The sequence below is a fragment of the Pseudorca crassidens genome, chromosome 16 (genome assembly GCF_039906515.1).
Source record: "Pseudorca crassidens isolate mPseCra1 chromosome 16, mPseCra1.hap1, whole genome shotgun sequence".
Lineage (NCBI taxonomy): Eukaryota > Metazoa > Chordata > Mammalia > Artiodactyla > Delphinidae > Pseudorca > Pseudorca crassidens.
In genome coordinates, this window is record NC_090311.1 from 28147099 (window position 1) to 28167469 (window position 20371).

The window sequence follows — 20371 nt, forward strand, 5'->3', positions numbered from 1 at the left end:
GTTATGCCACCATCACCAGCATCCATCTCCATAACTCTTTTCATCTTGCAAAACTGAAGCTCCCTACCCATTAAACAAGAACTCCTCATGCACCCGCTCTCCCAGCCCTGGCAACCACCATTTCTGTCTTTCTGACATTTCTGTCTGTACTTTCTTTCTCTATGAATTTGACTACTCCAGGAACCTCATAAATGGAATCATATAGTATTTGTCTTTTTGTGACTGGCTTCTTTGACTAAGCATAATGTCCTCAGGGTTCATCCATGTTGTAGTAGCATGTGTCAGAATTTCCTTCCTTTTTAAGGCTGAATAATATTCCATTGTATGTATATACCACATTTTGTTTATCCATTCATCCATTGATGGACATTTGGATTACTTCCATGTTTTAGCTATTGTGAATAATACTACTATGAACATGGGTGTACTTGGGTTTCTTCGAGACCCTGCTTTCAATCAAAAGATCTGCCATTTTCAGAAGACCTAAATGGACATTTCTCCAAAGAAGACATACAGATGGCCAACAGGCACATGAAAAGCTGCTGAACATCACTAATTATTAGAGAAATGCAAATCAGCACTACAATGAGATATCACCTCACACCAGTCAGAATGGCCATCATTTAAAAGTCTACAAATAACAAATGCTGGAGAGAGTGTGGAGAAAAGGGAACCCTCCTACACTGTTGGTGGGAACGTAAATTGGTGCAGCCACTGTGGAAAACAGTATGGAGGTTCCTACTCCTGGGCATGTACCCAGACAAAACTATAATTTGAAAAGATACATGCACCCCATTGTTCATTGCAGCACTGTTCACAATACCCAAGAGGTGGAAACAACCTAAGTGTCCATTGACAGATGAATGGATAAAGAAGATGTGGTATATACATGCAGTGGAATACTACTCAGCCATAAAAAAGAATGAAATAATGTCATTTTGAAGCCACATGGATGGACCTAGAGATTGTCATACTAAGTAAAGTAAGTTAGAAAGACAGATACCATATGATACCACTTATATGTGGAATCTAAAACATGACACAAATGAACTTATCTATGAAACAGAAACAGACAGGACAGACTTACGGTTGCTGTTGGGGAGGGGTGGATTGGGAGTTTGGGATTAACAGATGCAAACTATTATAGAGAATGGATAAACAGCAAGGTCCTACTGTATAGCACAGGGAACTCCATTCAATATCCTGTGATAAACCATAATGGAAAAGAACATGAAAAAGAATGTGTACATATGTATAACTGAATCGCTTTGCTATACAGTAGAAATTAACACAACATTGTAAATCAACTATAATAAAATAAAGTTTTTAAAAAGATCTGCCATTTTATTTTTATCCTTACTACTAAAATTTGCATGCTTACTATGTCAGGATACTGTGTTGGCAAAAACAATTTTAAAAGGTGAAGTTAGAGCCTTTGCGTTAAGGGCTTTTTATTTTACTTGAGAAGACATGATACTCACCAAAAAAATATATATATATGTATATACACATATGTATATACATATATATATTTATATATACGTATATATATACACGTACATATGTATATATATAGGAATGTAAGGTCGTGCTAAGTTTCATGTCACTGGTACAGGCACAAATAGCAAAAGAATTTCAGAAGAGAGAGCAACCTGTATTACTATCAAGTGGATTTGGATTATATTTTTCAGCAATTAAGTATTTTCCTGTCTTTTATCATCTACTTTCCCTGGTCACAAATCAGTGGAATGGACTATGATTGAAAAAATAGAAGAAGGGGAGATAGTGCTTGTTTTCTGGCCAGAGATAAAGAGGAAACTATTGTATCACCAACTCATTTGGAAATGATCAAGAGGATGAGTTAGTCAGCGAGTATTTATTGATGGCCTGTTCATCTGTTGTGATCTGGAATCCGGTTACATCTAGTATCCTCCGTGGGAAGGCGAGTAGAGCAAGTCTTGGATTTGAAGGGAGAAAGCATGTTTTAATAAGTAGGGTACAGGTTCTGGCACGTTCTAGTATGTACCCTTAGGCACATTTCTGAAATTCTGTTTCTCAGTTTCATATTATGCAAAATAAGGAGATTTTTTTTGTGAGAATTAAGTGATAATGTATATAAATTGCCTGATATAAAGTCTGGCCCAGAAATGTTAGCTTCTTTCCTTTCTAGCCAGTCATTTTTTTTTTTTAACAGCCTTTAAAAACTGCCTTTTTGAAAATGGTCTTTTGGAGCTGTCTCCTTCTTTCATTCCCACTGTTCCTCAATTAGTTCAGGCCCTCTTTACCTCTTAGCTAAACTTTTACCTTGCAGTAATTGCTTTACAGTTCCCCTGCCTCTGATTTATATGCCTCACAATTCATTTTCATTCTGCTGCCAAAGTACAGATCTGATTGTGTCATGCCCTTGCTCAATTTTTGACGGTTCCTTATTACCTCCAAGATAATATATACTCTCCTTAGTATGGAATATGAAGTTTGCCCATTAGAATTGCAAATGCAGTAATATCTGGAGAATAAGGCACAAGGAACACATCAAGGCTTGGAGTTGTGTTTCATGTTTTCACTATTTCATTGGCACCTTTCCTCATGTATATTTTATCACTGTAACTTTTACCTTGGCTGAATTAGAGGATACACGGGTGAACATGGATAGTACCTCTCTTTCAGTGTTTGATATAGTGAGGAACTACACTGCAGATTATGACAAGACCTTAATCTTCAATAAAATCCACCATGAACTGAACCAGTTTTGCAGTGCCCACACGCTTCAAGAAGTTTACATTGAATTGTTTGGTAAGTGTCTCATTTGTTTTAAATATATAAATAACCAATTAGAAATCTTGTTCAACTTGTCTGTGAATGCTATAATAATATTAGTAAGCATTATGCTATTTGAGCATTTCTTCTGAATTTATAATAGAGCAATTGTCTTTAAAATATTCTTTATCTTAAGTTTAAAATTGCTTAAATTTGCTTAAAATTGCTTAAATTAAGCAAATAGTTACGCAAACAAGATATTTTAAGAATGATAACCATTTTCTGAAATACAAAGTATGTAACTTGGTAGAGATTGGAAAAAGATCATTTGTTACAAACTAAGTTCTTTTTTTTAAATTAATTAATTAATTTTAGTTTTGGTTGCGCTGGGTCTTCGTTGCTGCACATGGACTTTCTCTAGTTGCAGTGAGCAGGGGCTACTCTTCATTGCGGTGCGCGGACTTCTCATTGCGGTGGCTTCTCTTGTTATGGAGCACAGGCTCTAGGCATGCGGGCTTCAGTAGTTGCAGCACCCAGGTTCAGTAGTTGTGGCCCGCGGGCCCTGGAGCACGTGGGCTTCGGTAGTTGTGGCATGTGAGCTCAGTAGTTGTGGCACACAGACTTAGTTGCTCCGCGGCATGTGGGATCTTCCCGGACCAGGGCTCGAACCCATGTCCCCTGCATTAGCAGGTGGATTCTTAACCACTGTGCCACCAGGGAAGTCCCAGACTATGTTCTGTTTTTACTATGATAATTTACTGAAAATTAGCTTTGTTGCTAGTTTAATAGATAATTTGGAGAAATTAAGAACCTGTGTCTTGGAGTTTCCCAAGACCCACCCCCACGTTTGATGATTTGCTAGGAAGACTGACAGGACTCAGTATAATCATACAGCTAAGATGTACTACAGCAAAAGGGTACAAAGCGGAAGGAAAAGGCACTTGGGTGAAGTCTGAAGGAAATCAGGCACAAGCTTTCAAGAGTCTTCTCCCAGTGGAGTCATGCAGGATACACTTAAATTACTCCAGCATTGAATTGTAACAATACACGTGAGATGTTGCCTGCTGGAGAAGCTCATTAGAGACTCTATGCAGGATTTTTACTGTGGGCTGGTCATGTAGGTACCTTCTGCCTAGCATATACCAATATTCCAGATTCCCAGAAGGAAAGTAGATGTTCAGCATAAAACACATTGTTTGAATAAACAATTTAGGCACAGTGAGTCATTGTTATCAGTTCTGGGGATAGAGGGAATGCTCTCCGAATCCATGACCCCAGGTTACAGCCAGAGGCCAAATTGCAAACAGGCCTTTCTAAGGATAGTAGTTTCAGGCTTGCTATGTTGACTCTTTTCTGTACAAGTTGCTTTTCATTTGTGGTAGGGAAAGCTCTGACCAGGGATTGGGGTGCTGCTATTGGCTGCTCACTTCTCCCTCCTGGAATTACTGAATTTCTTAGAGGCAGGCATAGAGATGGTTAATCAATTTAGAAATCTATCAATTGATTCCTCATTGATGATTGAGAACTATTGACATGGTGTTTGAGAAAACTGGTCTGTCCTTAATTGTCACATCACTGGTTATTTAATAATGCGGAAGGTACTGTTGAGGTGGATAGAAAATTCATGAGTTACAAAGCCAAGTGAAGTGACATCTTTATTGTCCATTCTTGTGTGCTTCAAGGACCTTCCTATGAGCCTTTCCCCCACCCTCTCTGTTTTTAAATCCAAAATAATTGGCAGAGGTCCCTGGAAATGAAATTTAGTTATTTGGGAATTTGGATAAAGATTGACTGAAGATGAAAATTTGTTTTTTTAGAGAATCAGGACACATATTAAGTAACGACAATGAATTAAGATATTAGAAACCTAGATTCTCCATTTATTTGATAAACTTCAAGTAGCTGGTTGTCATCTTTCCTTAATTTCTTTGTTCGGTAATTCCTCACAATTTTTCCTCACACAAAAGGAAAACTCTCTGTCTCTCTCTGTCTCTCTCTCTGTCTCTCTGTCTCTCTGTCTCTGTCTCTGTCTCTCTCTCTCTCTCTCTCTCTCTCTATATATATATATATACATATTTGTTTTCATATGTGTGTGAAATGGTTTAAGCTCTATAAAAGAATAGTACCATGGAAACTTTAGGTCTAATTATGATTGTTTTTTTTAAATGTTAATACAATGTAAGGAAATTTTTTTGAGTGTAATGAGAGCTGTTGTTCTTGGCTTCAAAAACAGATCAAATAGACGAAAACCTCAAGCAAGCTCTGCAGAAAGATTTAAACGTCATGGCCCCAGGCCTCACCATACAGGTAAGCCCTTCTCCTAGGGAAATTCTTTGCGAATTTTGAGAGCTTTGTATTTAATTGTCCTTTCATCAGACTGTTTATTCAGCAGTTATTTAATTGTAGTGCTAGGGTGATTTACAGAATATCTTTCTCAGTTATGGGTGGCATTTTTTTCTGAACTCTTAGAGGGAACAGATAAGCTGAGGCTCTTGCAAGGAAATAAAATCCGTATACAGCTATGTATGCGTGTGACATTATTAAGATACAGTAATGGTTTGGCTTCCCTGGTGGTGCAGTGGTTGAGAGTACGCCTGCCGATGCAGGGGACGCGGGTTCGTTCCTCGGTCCGGGAGGATCCCACATGCTGCGGAGTGGCTGGGCCCGTGAGTCATGGCTGCTGGGAGAGGCCACAACAGTGAGAGGCCCACGTACCACAAAAAAAAAAAAAAAAAGATACAGTAATGGTTATAAATCAGTTTAAGACTAATCCTTGCCCTCAGTAAGATTATGAAAAAGAATTTCACGTATAAAATTTGGGTAATAATTCTAGACAAAGTATTAATTGACAGATGAATTGATGGGATGATTACTGCTCTCAGAGTTTAACGAACATTTCAAGAGAATCTGCCTGGAAATGACTGATTGAGTTGAGATTTTATTGATAGGTAGGTCTGGAAGAATTAATACGATTTATAAGGTGGAAAAGAGTAAGGAAGATATTTCAGGTGGGTGGAAAGACCTGAGTAAAAGCAAGGTAGCAGAAGAATTTAGTGGTGGTGTGGTGGTGGCAGTGGCATTGGGAAATAGAATGGTGAGAATAACTGCTTTTTTTGGGTATTTGTTCAGATTGGGTTGAAATCCACTAGTAGGTTCTAAAATCAATTTTAGTGGGTCATGACCAGCATTTTAAATAAGATGGAATTGAATAGGAAAAGAAACCCGAGCACGTGGCATGTTGTAAGTTAAAGTATCAGTCTGTGAGGCTTTTGTTTGTTTTACATAAGTGTGTGGGGTAGGTGTTGATATTGGGTGTGACTGTAAGATGCCTTTTCTACTCTAGTCATGGTCAGTAACATTAGAACGCAGTGGCTTTGGATCTGGATTACCTGAGAAGTGGTAATGTGGCTTCTCTAATGTCCTTTCTTAGTTTCTAGATTGCACTGCTTCTGAGAAGTGTGCATTCACTGTGGGTGATCGTATGCGATCTCATAAACGAGTCTGGAAAACTTCTGAAGGTTTTCCCCTGTCCTCCATCTTGCCATTATCTCTGCCAGGTGCCTGAGGGGGAACTGCCAAAGTTAAGGGTTCTTTTGAAATGTCCCAGAGCTAACTTTGTAAAACTCTCTTGGTTGCCTGGAGCAGCTTTTCAATTTTGAAGATAATGTGAATGCCACAGATTCCTAGATTCTGCTCAGGTCATTACTTGGAGATCTAGCTCATTCTTCTAAACAGCCCCCTAGAGTTCCTTGCCTTATATTACATAACCATTTCCCTACTGTTTCCAATTTTTTGCTATTAATAAACAATAGTGTAGTGAATATTCCTGACACATCTCCTTGTATGTACACTTTATCTTTCAAAGTGGCTGTATAAATCTACATTCTTTTTTTTAATATTTATTTATTTATTTGGTTGCACCAGTTCTTAGTTGCAGCACGTGGGCTCCTTAGTTGCGGCATGCGAACTCTTGGCTGCGGCATGCATGTGGGATCTAGTTCCCTGACCAGGTACAAACCCAGGCCCCCTGCATTGGGAGCGTGGAGTCTTATCCACTGCGCCACCAGGGAAGTCCCTAAATCTACATTCTTACCAGCAGTATATGTGAATACTTGTTTCTCCATGACCTCATCAGCATGTGAAGCAATCAGACATGCTGATTTTTGCTGTATGGATAGATGTGAAGTTATCTGTCTCCTTGATTTGCATTTCCTTAGTTGTTAATGAGGTTGAGCATCTTTTTGTTTATTTTTTGGTCCATTGGTACTCATCTGTCAATTGCCTATTCATATTCTTTGCCCATTTTTCTATTGAAATGTTTTTCTTTTTCTTACTGATTTGTAGTAGTACCTTGTATATTATCGATATTTTTATACACACGCATGTTATATGTGTTGTAAAAATAATCAGATATTAGGAAAAAGATGAATAACAAAGTGAAATTCAACAGTAATCTTACTGTGCAGAGATAACATAGTTCGTTGTATCTTTCCAGACTCTTCTTAATACAGAGGAACATATGTTTATAGTTATAAATAATGTTGAACTAAAATGGAATCATACCATAGCTTTTTTCACCAGCAATATATGTAAGCAGCTTTTCAAGTTAAAAGTAAGATTTGCTGCATCATCACTTTTAATGTTTTTATTTAATCCCTGTTGGCTTCCAGTTTTTACTGTTATGTGCATGTTATGACCAAGCTTATACATACATCTTTTAAAATTCTTCCCTTAAGATAAGTTCTTAAACGTAGGATTGATGCCTTGTTTGGGAGCTTTTTTATATACATTGCCAAATTGCCTTTCAGAAAAATTTTAGTAGCTTATGCTCTCATCAGCAGTGTTGATCAGCTGTTGTTTTCTATACATTTGATTGTGTGATTGTACTCAAATAATTAACGGATGCATACCTGCTCTCTAAATCCTTTTGGAAAAAATGAATCTGCCATTGTGTATTAATTATTGAGGTTGAATGCCCTAGGATGTTTATTGGCCCTCTGTATTTGATTTGTGAATTGTGTTTGCTCATTTTTTGGTTGTTTTTATGTGTTTTTCTCATTAACTTAAATAAACTGTTTTTGATATGTTAATTATTGCAACTCTTCTTTAAATGCATAGTAAACATTTTCTCCTAGTTTTTTTCTTTGTCATTTAACATTTCTTTTCCCCTTGACAATTCTGAAGTTTAATTTTAGTATTTTTAGCAGTAATTTTAGTATTTTTTTCTTTATGGGATTTTGCTGTGCTACTATGCTTTTAAGAGCCTTTCACCAACTTTAAAATATAGAAATTTAAATAAAATCAGAAATTACAACATTTTCTTTACTTTTACAGTTTTATTTTTAGATTTAAAATTTTAATTCATCTGGAATCCATTTCGATTTCATTTGTGAGGTTGGGCTCCAACCTGCCCCTCCCCCAATTTATTAGCAACAGCAATTACTGAATAATTTATGCCCCTTTCTCCTCTTTGTTTGAAATGCCATCATATTATTTGCTAAATTCCGTTATATAGTAAAGTCCTTTCTGAACTTTGTTGTGTTCCATTGATTTTTCTATTTCCTATTCTTTCATTAGTTATTGAGCCCTTGGTCTTTTCCTATCAAATCTACTTCTCTCCTGTTTTTTCCCTCTTGTTAGTAAATGGCTCCTTCTTACCCTCAGGCCAGTCTAGAGGTATGGGAGGCGTCTTTGAGAACCCTCTAGCCCTTAACATCTAATCAGTCCCGTATCCTGCTGATTCTACCAAATCCATCTAAAACATCTTCACTGCCACCTCCTTAGACCAAGTACTATTTCTTGCCTGGACTTCTGCAGTAGTCTTCTATCCTGTTTTCTCACTTTCACTTGTCCACATCATTTTCTGCATGGCAGAAAGAAGGATCTTTTAAACTTACCTATATTTATTTGTTGGTTTTTTTTGTTTTGTTTTGTTTTGTTTTGCGGTACGTGGGCCTCTCACTGTTGTGGCCTCTCCCGTTGCGGAGCACAGGCTCCGGACGTGCAGGCTCAGCGGCCATGGCTCACGGGCCCAGCCGCTCCGCCGCCTGTGGGATCTTCCCGGACCAGGGCACGAACCCGTGTCCCCTGCATCGGCAGGTGGACTCTCAACCACTGTGCCACCAGGGAAGCCCTGTAGTTTTTATAAACGTTATTGAATGAAAAAATGTCACTTTCTTGTTTTTAAACTGATAGATCAAGATCTCCATTTTTTTTGGTTGATTTATTCTTCTTATAAAATAGTTTCTTATGATAGTTGGAATGCATTTTTAGAACTTAAAGGCTATTTTTCACCATTCCTATTTTTAACATATTACCGTATGGTCATGATAATTCAACTTTTCATTCACTTTTAAAATTTGATAAGATATATTAGCTTTTAAAAAAATAATGGCCTTTGGCAGTACAGTGGTTAAGACTCCGTGCTTCCACTGCACGGGGCACAGGTTTGATCCCTGGTTGGGGAATTATTGGTAAGATACTACATGCTGCATGGTGCGGCCAAAAATAATAATAATGGCCTTTGATATTTCTGCCAGTTTATTCTACAAGATGAGCTTTCATTATTAGTATTTTCAAGTCATATCAGGTACCTAAATTGGCTTATACATTTAAAAATTAGGAACATAGTCTATGACTTTACTTATAATTGTATTATCATTTTAGTTTCTTTTAGATTTTTTTTTTTTTTTTTTACTATTTTTTAAATTTTTTAATTTATTTTTTGGCTGTGTTGGGTCTTCGTTGCTGCGCGCGGGCTTTCTCTAGTTGTAGCAAGTGCGGGGCTACTCTTCATCATGGTGCGTGGGCTTCTCATTGCGGTGGCTTCTCTTGTTGCAGTAGTTGTGGCGTGTGGGCTCTAGGGCACGCAGGCTTCAGTAGTTGTGGTGCCCAGGCTCAGTAGTTGTGGCTTGCAGGCTCTAGAGCTCAGGCTCAGTAGTTGTGGCACACGGGCTTAGTTGCTCCACGGCATGTGGGATCTTCCTGGACCAGGGCTTGAACCCGTGTCCCCTGCACTGGCAGGTGGATTTTCAGTCACCGTGCCATCAGGGAAGCCCCTCCTTTAGAATTTCTGACCTAGGTGAGAAACCCATATCCCAAGTTAAATTAATATCTATGAATTTAATGAGCTTTAATTCTATTAAATATGTAGCACTTTTTTTTAAGCATTGAGGAATGCAAATGATTCTTGGTGACTTTATTGTATGTCTGCAAGTTTGCTGAATTAACTGTCTCTAGTAATTCTTTTGGTTAATTTCCTTAGATTTGTGAGTGTGTGTGGTAAAAAATACTTAACATGAGATTTACCCTTTTAAAATTTCAAGTGTACAATACATTTTTATTGACTATAGGTACAGTGTTGTATAGCAGATCTCTAGAGCTATTTATCTTGCTTGACTAAAACTTTATGAATTTCCCTAGATTTTTTTTAGTTATATAATTATGCCAAAATAAAAATCTTGATTTCCCCCCCAACCTCGTATTTTAATTCTTCACATAACACTAATAACTATCTGAAATTCTCTTGTTCATTTATTTGCTTTTTGTTGTTCTTTATTGCCTTTAAAATTTTATAGTCCATGAGAGCAGTCTTGCCTTATTCATTGCTCTGTCCACAGTGGTTGGAATAAACAGTACTTGGTACAGACTAGGCACCCAATTAATATTTGTTGTTGAGTGAACCTTCTCTGTAACAATCAGTATTTTCATTTTTCCCTTCTCTGTATTTGTACCCCATTTTTCCTTCTTGAACAACTATGGCAAATTAAAGTGGTGAAAATAAGCATTCTTGATATTTTTTCCTATGTTATTTAAGGCAGTGACTATATATATTAAATGCTGGCTTTTAGTTTAAAATATATGCTTATAATCCACGAGTCAGTTTAACAGACATATTCATTTCATCAGCTTTTTTTTTCCCTTTCTTTACTCACTGTGTGTGTGTCTGTGTGTGTGTGTATTTTGACCATTGTTTTTGAATATGTTACTATTTTATTTAAATCTCTTATGAAGCAAATTACTCATGGTATCTGTTACAGTAGGTGCTTATATTTCACATATTTGAAAATTATGAGATTTCCCAAGATTGGCAAGCGTGTAGTGTGTTCTTCAGACTCACACAGCAAGACAGAAGTCTTCAGAAGAAGTCCTATTTCATGCTCTTTTTATAAGACTATAAAGATACATGGCCAGTCTCATAATTAAATGCAATATGACAGTGCTTCCCCCTGAATCATATTGGAAGTCATCTGTATTTCTGGTAGTCACTTGGGAAATCTGGCATCTCTTATAAATTCTGGTTCTGAATTTTTCTTTGTCTTATGGGTATGTCCATGAGTTGTTCTTTATGGCCTCACATGCCTTACCATTAGCATGAAATGACTTTTTTCATTATGGTCCCCAGCTTCTTATTCCATTTCACTCTAATTCTTGTATGTAGTTATTATAATCCTCAAAATTATGTACACATCTGACTTGTCTCTTTTATGTAGGGGAGGCTATGTTGCTTAAAAGTTTTAAAAGCCTTCTTTCATAAGCCCTAAAAAAAGGCTATGTGCTTAAAGGCCTTGTTGCTTAAAAGTTCAGCCAGTTTTCAGAGGGAAAGTAAACGTTTCTACAGATCAGCAAAGTGCTTTGTGTGTGTGTGTAGCAGGGTGGAGGGGTGGTGTAGGATGTTTAACTAGTAAAATCAAACACTTCTGAGAGATCAGGTCCTTGATACGGAAAAGTCAGCCTTCGAAATCTGTACTTCCCAAGCAGATGTAACCCTGTAAGGGCTTATGTGCCCACAGCACAGAAAGCCAAACTCTGATAGTGGGTGTTTGCAGCAAAGTAAGGGTTTTTTTGCAGGGTCCCACAAGGAGAATGGGCAGCTCATGCTCAAAGGGCTCAAACTCCCCAGTGGCTTTCAGGGAAGAGTTTTTAAAGACAGCATTTGGGGTGAGGTTTGCAGGGGGCATGACTTTCTTCATGGTGATGTTCCAGAAATCTTAATCATCAGTCTTCTGGTTCCAGCCAGTTTGGGGTCTCTGTGCTTGTGCTCAGGTAGTCAGCATCCTCCACCTGGGTGAGGGCCTTGGTTACTTCAGAACAAGTCACAGATATGCATTAGGTTGTTACGTATATCCCTTGAGGAGGAACCAGGACTCTGTTTTATAAATGACTGTTTCTTGACTGCTTTTCCTTTGTTTCTGCATTTCCTCACTCCTGAATTAGTAACTGCTTGAGTTTGTTCTTTGGAACTCATGGAAGGCCTAGGAGACTAAAGCCTTTTTCCAGGGAAGGCCTAGGAGACTAAAGCCTTTTTCTACAAACAAGAAACCGGGAACACAGAGGGGCTTTTGTACGTGGCTCTTGCACCCCAAAATTATCCTGTTTCATAGATAATTATGCCAAAGTACACTATGGTTAGAGAAACAGGGTCTAGTAAACAATGTTTACAGAGATAAGTAGACTTTGTTCTAAGTGAGGTTCTAGGAAGAAAGAATACAAGCTGCTAATTGTTATTTGTTAATTGGTGTTTGTTTTCCCTCAGTGTTGAGCTGTTTATTTGTAGCCAGTACTGAGTGATTGCAGGTTTAGGAAGTGGTAAATTCATTTACTTGTCCACTGTATTAAGTTGCATGTACTGACCTGGGTTTTTGCTTGTTTTTGTTTTTGTTTTTGACTGTTTCCTACTTTATAATTTAAATCTTGAAATTTTGCCTTCCTTCTGTTTCTTTGGTTTGCAGGTTTGGAAAGGAAACACAAGTATCCAACTTAAGAGCTTTGTGAAAGGTCTTTTAAGAGAGAACCTTTTCCCTAAAAATTTATTTCCTCAACAGGTAGAGTGGTTTATCCTATAGCCAGGCATTTTTTAAAGGAAACAAGAAGCAGCTTATTTTGATTTTTTGGGTTGATGGCAGGAACAGTAGATTTTCTAATGGGATCCCTATGTGTGTCAGTAGGCAGCTATGTCAGAGCTGTTTTATTAGTGTCATTTGAGGAGCTGTTTTGTAGAAGATTTAGTTTGACGATTTATTTTTCAAATACACTTTGGCTTTTTTACTTTTATTTTTTAGGCTGTGCGTGTTACAAAACCCAAAATCCCAGAAGCCATAAGAAGAAATTTTGAGTTAATGTGAGTAATATGCATGGGATCCCAATATTTTTATTTAGGGCTGTCTACATTAATTTACCACTCTAGAGGAAAATTATGTTTCAGATATTACACTGGGGAGGGCTATATGTCTATCTTCCATTCTTTAATTCTAGTAATATTACCTAGTCTGGTGTCTTAATTCCCACTAGACTCTTATTAGTTTTCTCTTTATATATGGACATTTCAGGAGCAGCTTCAGTGGCTAAGGATGCAGTTTGCTGTAGAACTGTTGTTGGAAGCCTAAGCAGCTATAATTTGGATGTGAATAATACCTTGAATTAAATATTAATAGAGGAGAGAAAGAGTCCTAGCTGTTAAGGTTAAAGAGAGTGTCTATATTTTGTTACTGTGTTACAAATGGTAAGAATAAACACATTGGTATCAAGTTTGCTTTTCCATTGTGTGTGATTATGTATCTAAAATTAGACCTGATCTTTATAATTTGCCTTTGGGGAAACTTTGCCTGGGTTGACTCCTGGTAGTCTTCTCTTCTGTGTGTCCAGGGCTGACTGGGAATGAGAAGTTACTTGCTTGACATGAAATTAGTTTCAAAGTGTTTTAGAAGATTCCTTTCGGGGACTACCTATTGCAGTTGAAATGTCAGTATTCTCATATGACAGGTACTGAAAAGAAGAAACAGAAGTCTTTAGGAAACTTGACAGATATGTTAAGAGGCAAAATATGAAATACTAGAAAACTAACTTTGCAAAAGTCAAGAATACAAAAGACGTATAAATACAGGGGGTTCAAAAAGTACTAATACTACTTCTTTGTAGAGTGTTATACTTCTGAGTTATTATTGTTCCCAAGTCTATATCTTTTATTATGCAAAGTTTTATCTTCCCTTTTTCATTGTAGAAAAGGATTTCTTCTTTTAAAACTGTAAAGCACAGAGTGCTAGGCTGAGTAGATCATGGGTCTGATCCATTTATAGAAGAAAAATAAATTTCGTGAAGGCTCAGCATGTCTTAGGCATTAAATATAATAGCTTCTGGTGATGGAAAGATGAATACTATGTGTTATCTGCCTTCAAATAACTCACAGTATCCAGAATGTCATTTTATGTCTTTTATCAATGTTGGCAGGAGGAAAGGAGAGAGGTGGGGGCGGGTGATGTTTGGGGAAACTATTGGAGTTACTTTACAGGTAATTCTGGATCTTTCCTAATTTTAAACACTTTTGGAATTCTAGAATTAAAGGCTACCTTGGGATAATCCAGTCTAACTTCCCACCTAATAGTGATCTTTTTTTATACCCTTTCTTCCATGTGGTCACCCAGTTGCCACTTGTACGTGCTTAGTGATTGGCCACCTATTTCCATGGTTAGAAAGCTCAGATTCTTAGAAAGTTCTTCTTTGCATTGAGCCCCAGTTCACCACATAATTAGTAACTGCCACCTAGTTATATCTTCTGTATAACAAATCGGGCTGCTACACAGCGGTGTCTGCCTGAAGAGGGGCTGAAATCCAGCCCCCTTCTGCTTGCCAAACCATGCATCCGAGGGGTTGGCTACATCTGCCCAGAAGTTAGTGCCTTTTGCTAATTGGTGCAGATTAGCTGGAGGCCTAACAGCAAGAGGAAGCATTCATATACTCCAGACACTTCCAGATCACAGGCCTTTCCATGATAACGATTAGAGGAAAGGGTCTGACTAAAATTCAAATATACTAAATTTGATTCCTATTTCTGGGTGACTTTGGGCAAATCATTTAACCTTTCAACCTCAAATTCATTATTAGTAAAATAGGATAACATCTCTCTTGCCTACCTTACTGAGTCAGAAAGTTCTTGTTGAAAATGGTTCTCTGACCCGCTGTAGAGTCAGAATTACTACCTGTGACTGTACACCATTTCTAATTTTTTGTAATATTTTACTCCACAGGGAAGCTGAGAAGACAAAACTTCTCATAGCTGCACAAAAACAAAAGGTTGTGGAGAAAGAAGCTGAGACAGAGAGGAAAAAGGCTGTTATAGGTACTTGGATTTCTTTCTGAAATGGATGCCTCTAAGTACATGTGTTATGAGTTTGTCCTGTTCTTTGTCCATCTCATGTTGGATATTGATGGGACTCAAATAAGACTGCATCATACGTAGTGGAGAATTCTGGAAATTCCTTTGTGTATTCAGATGTCCTAAAACCTTTAAAAGTAGATGAGGCCAGTAGTTGATGAAGTGCTTTGGCTCTTCACTATGGTGTTGGCCCCCACTGTTGTCTTTTGAGGACAGGAAATGTGGATAGGGCTTGGGGGCAGCTCTAGCCTCTGGCGGACTAGGGGTTTTGTTTATACAGATTCAGAACAAGGAGGTTTTTTGGCCAAAGCTCAGGATTATAGTATGCATCCTTGCTGTTGACATGCACCTAGTTTTATCTGGATAGATAGATGTTACCACCTTTAGAAGTACAGCAGCATTGCTCACGGCTCATTTTGAGTCCCAATGACTTCCCTAACACTCCAGCATATTGTGTATTCAACTGCTGTCTTAGGTTCTCAATTGTTTGTTCCTTGGTTTGCTGAAAGTTTGAGTTTTATATTAAATATTTCAAATATACAGGAACATACAGAGAACTATATATGAAGGCTTAACATTTTGCCATATTCCTTCAGATCATATTTTCTTTTAGGAAAAAGTTTATATATCTATTTGAAGCCTCCTTTGTACCCATCCCTGGTCTTATTTCTTGACCTCTCTTCTCAGAGTACATTCTATTCTGAAGTTGATGTATATTTTCTGTCCATATTTTTATACTTTTACTCTAAATATGTAACAGGAAACAATTCATAGAATTGTTTTACTACAAAAGTGGTATCAAACTCCACCTTTTATTTCACAACTTCATTTTTTTACTAACATTGTTTGAGTTTTATTCATATTGATACATGTAGATCTAGTTTATTTTTAACTGCTCTGTATGTATCTCATTCTATGAGTGAGCCTCATTTGATTCTGATGGATTACTAATGAGTTAGTTTCTGGTTTTTCCTTATTACAGACAGTTCTGCAGTAATACCCTTATCCATGTCTCTCTGCACACATGCAAGAGTTTTCCTAGAGAAGTGCTACTCCACATGTGATGTGGGTCGGTGCCCTGTCACCGGCTTTTTGTTTTGGATCCACAATGAGATGAGTATGGAAATTGAGAATGAGTGTTAGAAGTTCTTAAAGCATTTTAACACAGTAATTTTATTGTCTGTTGAATCTAATAAAAAACTGGAACTTATGTTTTTCTTTTTTAATATTTTTCTAGTAACTCATTATAATTTATAAAATATTGAAATACAAAAAAAAATGCTTTCCCACAGGTAGTTTGAGAAGCACTGCTCTAGAATGCATATCTTGAAGTAGAATTGCTGGGTCATAGGATACACACATCTTCAAATTACAACACGCTGCCAAATTGCTCTCCAAAGTGCTTTCTCCATTTTACCCTCTCCTCAGCAGTGTTTGAGTTTCAATTTCTGTGCTGCCGTATTCACTTCCCATTTCCACACATCGTCCTCTACCCTTGGAGTTATCAGATTTTTTAAAATGTATACCAGTTTGATGATGGGCATGGTATCACATAATTTTGATACGAGTTTTCCCAGTTACTAGTAAACTTGAGTATTGTTTATGGGTCATTCGGGTTTCCCTTTTTTTAGTATGTGAATTGCCTGTTAATATCTTTAGCCCATTATTTGATTACTTTTTTAAACTGATTTGTAGAAGTTCTTTGTATCTTCTGGATATTAATCCCTTCCCAGGTTTATGCATTGCAAATATCATCTCTCAATTTGTGGCTTGTCTTAGAACTTTATGATGTCTTTGACATACATATATATTTCATTTTCATGTAATCAAATTTATCAGTCTTTTCCTTTCCAGTTTGTGCTTTTCCTATCTTGTTTTAAGAATTCTTCCCCAACCCCAAAGTAATAATTTTATTCTGAAAGTTTTAAAGTTTTTCTTCTCATATGTAGGTCTTGAGTCCATCTGGAATTTATTTTAATGTTTAGTGTGACATAGAAATTCAGTTTAATTTTTTCCAAATGGCAAGCTAATTGTCTTAGACTATTTATTGAGTAGTTTCTTATTTCCTGTACTTATTTCTAATGCCACATCTGTCATATAATAAGATCCTACATATAATTTGTTCTGTTGTTAGGGTTTCCATTTTCTTTCAATTTCTTGGTCTATCCTTTTACAGTAATACCTTGCTTTAATTACTGTAGCTTTCATTTTAAGTCTTGCTATCTGGGAGAGCAAGTTCCTTCTTAACTATTCCTCGAAACTGTTCCTATTTCTAAAGTTGTATTGGACTATTCCAGGCCCTTTATTCCTCCAAATAAATTTTAGAACCAGCTCCTCAAGTTCCATAAAATACTGTTAGGGTTTTGATTGTAATCACATTACTTGTATATAGTACATCAGTTTGGAGAGAATTACAATATTTATGATATTGAGTTTTATAAATCTGTTATATTTCTCCATTTATGAGAATGAAAAATGAAAGAATGGTCTTTCAAAAAAGTATCATAATTTTCTTCTCAAAGTTCTTACACACTCTTTGTTAGAGATTTATTCCTATATATTCCTCAAATTTTTTGCTATTATAAATAGGCTCTTTTTTCAAGGCATATTTTCAAACTGGTTTTTACTTTTGTATAGGTATGCTGTTAATTTTTTCATTTAGCAATCTTGCCGAAAATGCTGTTGTTTCTAATAGTCTCTTGGATTTCCCAAGTAATCATATTGTCTTCAGATCAGGACAGTTCTGGTTTTTTCTTTGTACTCCCACACCTTTTAGTTCTTACCTTACTGCTTTAGGCTATGACTTCCAGTGAAGTGTTGAAAAGAAAGATGGTGACAGGCATTCTTGTCTTGCTCCTAACTTTAAATACACAGTCCCAGTGATGTTTGCTATACTTAGCTTTTATCGGGTTAATGACATTTCCTTCTGTTTCTTGCTTGCCAAGGGTTTTTATCATGAATGACTGCTAAAACTTTTAGAGTTTTTTTCTAAATCTGTCGAGATGACCATATAATTTTTCTTTTTAAAGCAATTAATATGGTGAATTATATTAATAGATTTTCTCTTACTGAATTATTTTGTCTTCCTGGGATAAATTCACTTGACCATGAAGTAGGAGTTTTACCCTAATAATTTCTTTTAATTTTTCACTTTTATTTTCATAAATGGTCAGCTTTTTTTTTTCTTATATTCTTACTCTCAAGTTTTTGAGGGTTTTTTTGTTTGTTTTTTGTATCATGGTTATACTAGCCTCAAAATGAGTTGGAGAGCATTTCTTCTTTTTCTGTGTTCTGGAGCATTTTGTATAAAATATGTTTTACTTCCTCTTTGTAGGTATGGTGGAACTCAATTATAAAAACCATCTTGGTCTAGTGGGGTTTGTGCTTTTTTGTATGCTTGTTTGATTTTTATGGCAACACTTAACCTACTGATTTAATTTCTGTAGTGTGTAAGGTATTTGTTTCTTTTTTAAGTCAGTTTTGGTAGTTATACTTTCTAGAAAATTCTCCATTTTATCTGTTACTTCAAATTTGGGGGCATAAATTTGTAAAGTTCTCTTACGATTTTTAAACCCTCTACCAAATCTGTATGCCCCTTTTCATTCCTGATATTGTTTATTTGTGCCTTCTGTTTTGCTGGATCAGAGGTCTGTTTTATGCATCTTTTCAGAGAACTAAATTTTGATTTGGTTGATTCTTTAGTCACTTTCTTTTCGATTATTATTTACAGTTATTTTTTATTATTTATTTATTTTACTCACTGGTTCTTTTCTAACTTTTTGAGTTACTAAATTCTTTAGTAAAAACTAAAAGACTAAAAAAGTCTTTTCTAATGGAAACATGTAAGATTATACATTTTCTTCTAAGTTCTGCTTTTAGGTATATCCATAAGTTTTGAATGTAGTTTATTTATTGGTGTTTGGTTTTCATTAAAAAAAAAAAGTCCGTTATTTCTTCTTTGACTCATGAATTATTAAAAGTATATTTTTCAGTTTCTAATTGGTTCTCAGGGGGCTACCTTTTTATTGTTGATTTCCAATGTTATTGCATTGTAGTCAGAAAATATCCGTTATATGGATTCTTAAGTATTTGTTGAAGTTTGTTTTGTGGATTATCAGTACGTGGTCCTTTTTTGGTAAATGTTCTATGTGTGCTTGAAAAGATTGAATGTATATTCTCTATTTGTTGGATGCAGGTTTCTCTGCATATTCGTTATGTCAGGATTATGAATTGTATTGTTCACATCTTCTGTATTCTTCTAATTTTTGCCTTCTTGAGCTATCAATTACTGAGAGAGGTGTGTTAAAATCTCGCACTATGACCATGAATTTTTTGACTTAAAACTTTTTTTCTTTATGTATTCTGGGGCTATATCATTAAGAATGTTTAGTTTCAGAACTGGATTTACATCTCTGTGGAGAATTGGTCCAGTTATGTAATAACCCTCTTTTATAGCCAGACATGCTTGTTGGCTTAAGGTCTATTTTGTCTGATGATAATATAGCTATGACAGATTTCTCTTGGTTAGTTATTTTCTTGATGTGTCTTTTCACATCCTTTTACTTTCAACTTTTCTATGTCATTATGTTTTAGGTGTGTCTCTTGTAAACAGCATATAGCTGGATTTTGTTATCTTATCCAATGTGAGAATCTGTCTTTTAACTGGTGAGTTTAGTCTTTTTATATTTATTGTGGTTACTGCTATATTTGGACTTGTTTGTATCATTTAATTTTGTGCCATTTACCATGCTTCTTTTTCCCTTCTTTTCTGATTGGTATTGAATTGATTGTATTTTCTTTATTATTTTCTTCCTTTTACTTGATTGGAAGTTTTACATTCTATTTCTAGAATTTGTAACTAGTTGTTTCCTGTAAAATGTTAACAAGCATACCTGACTTGACAGAGTCTAATCATTCTTTCCATCCTCTTCTTGAACAGTATCTTAGGATGCTTCAACTCTTATCACTGTCCTCCAGTTTTACATATTATTGTTGCCTAGTATTTTAGTTTCATGTTGTTTTTATTCCCCCATTGATTATTATCATCATTGATTCCTACAGTAAATATTTTATTTTGATTTAAATATGTTGTGTAATTTTTTCCTCTCCATTGCTTCTGACAATTCATTCTTTTTTTCTGCTAGCTTTTTTCAGTAAAGGCTAGGGACTGGAAAATTTATTCAGTCTTCCTTAGTCTGAAATACTTTTATTTCATTCTTGAATGGTAATTTAGCCTACAGTTCTAAGCCCAACTAAAGTTACTTTTCTTTGTCACTTTGGCAGTAGTATTTTGTTTTTGTTTGGCTTCTCCTCCTCTTTTTACTTTTAAGAATTTTCTCTGTTAAAAAAAAAAAAAAGAATTTTCTCTATCTTTGCATATTCTCTAGTTTCACTATGATATGCCACTGGGCTGGTGGGTAGAGTTGCAGCCCTTTAGCAGGTCCTCGGGTTTTATAGGGGAAT

General features: G+C 36.1%; 1 protein-coding gene across 2 annotated transcripts in view; it reads left to right on the forward strand.

Annotated features, from left to right (window-relative positions):
* Positions 1-20371, forward strand: part of ERLIN1 (ER lipid raft associated 1) — a 35519-nt gene that overhangs the window by 9191 nt on the left and 5957 nt on the right. For both annotated transcript variants that reach the window (XM_067709706.1, XM_067709705.1), the window contains exons 6-9: positions 2668-2793; positions 4991-5064; positions 12819-12877; positions 14781-14872. In XM_067709706.1, coding sequence (XP_067565807.1) covers positions 2668-2793; positions 4991-5064; positions 12819-12877; positions 14781-14872 — 351 coding nt within the window. The remainder of the gene's footprint in view (positions 1-2667; positions 2794-4990; positions 5065-12818; positions 12878-14780; positions 14873-20371) is intronic.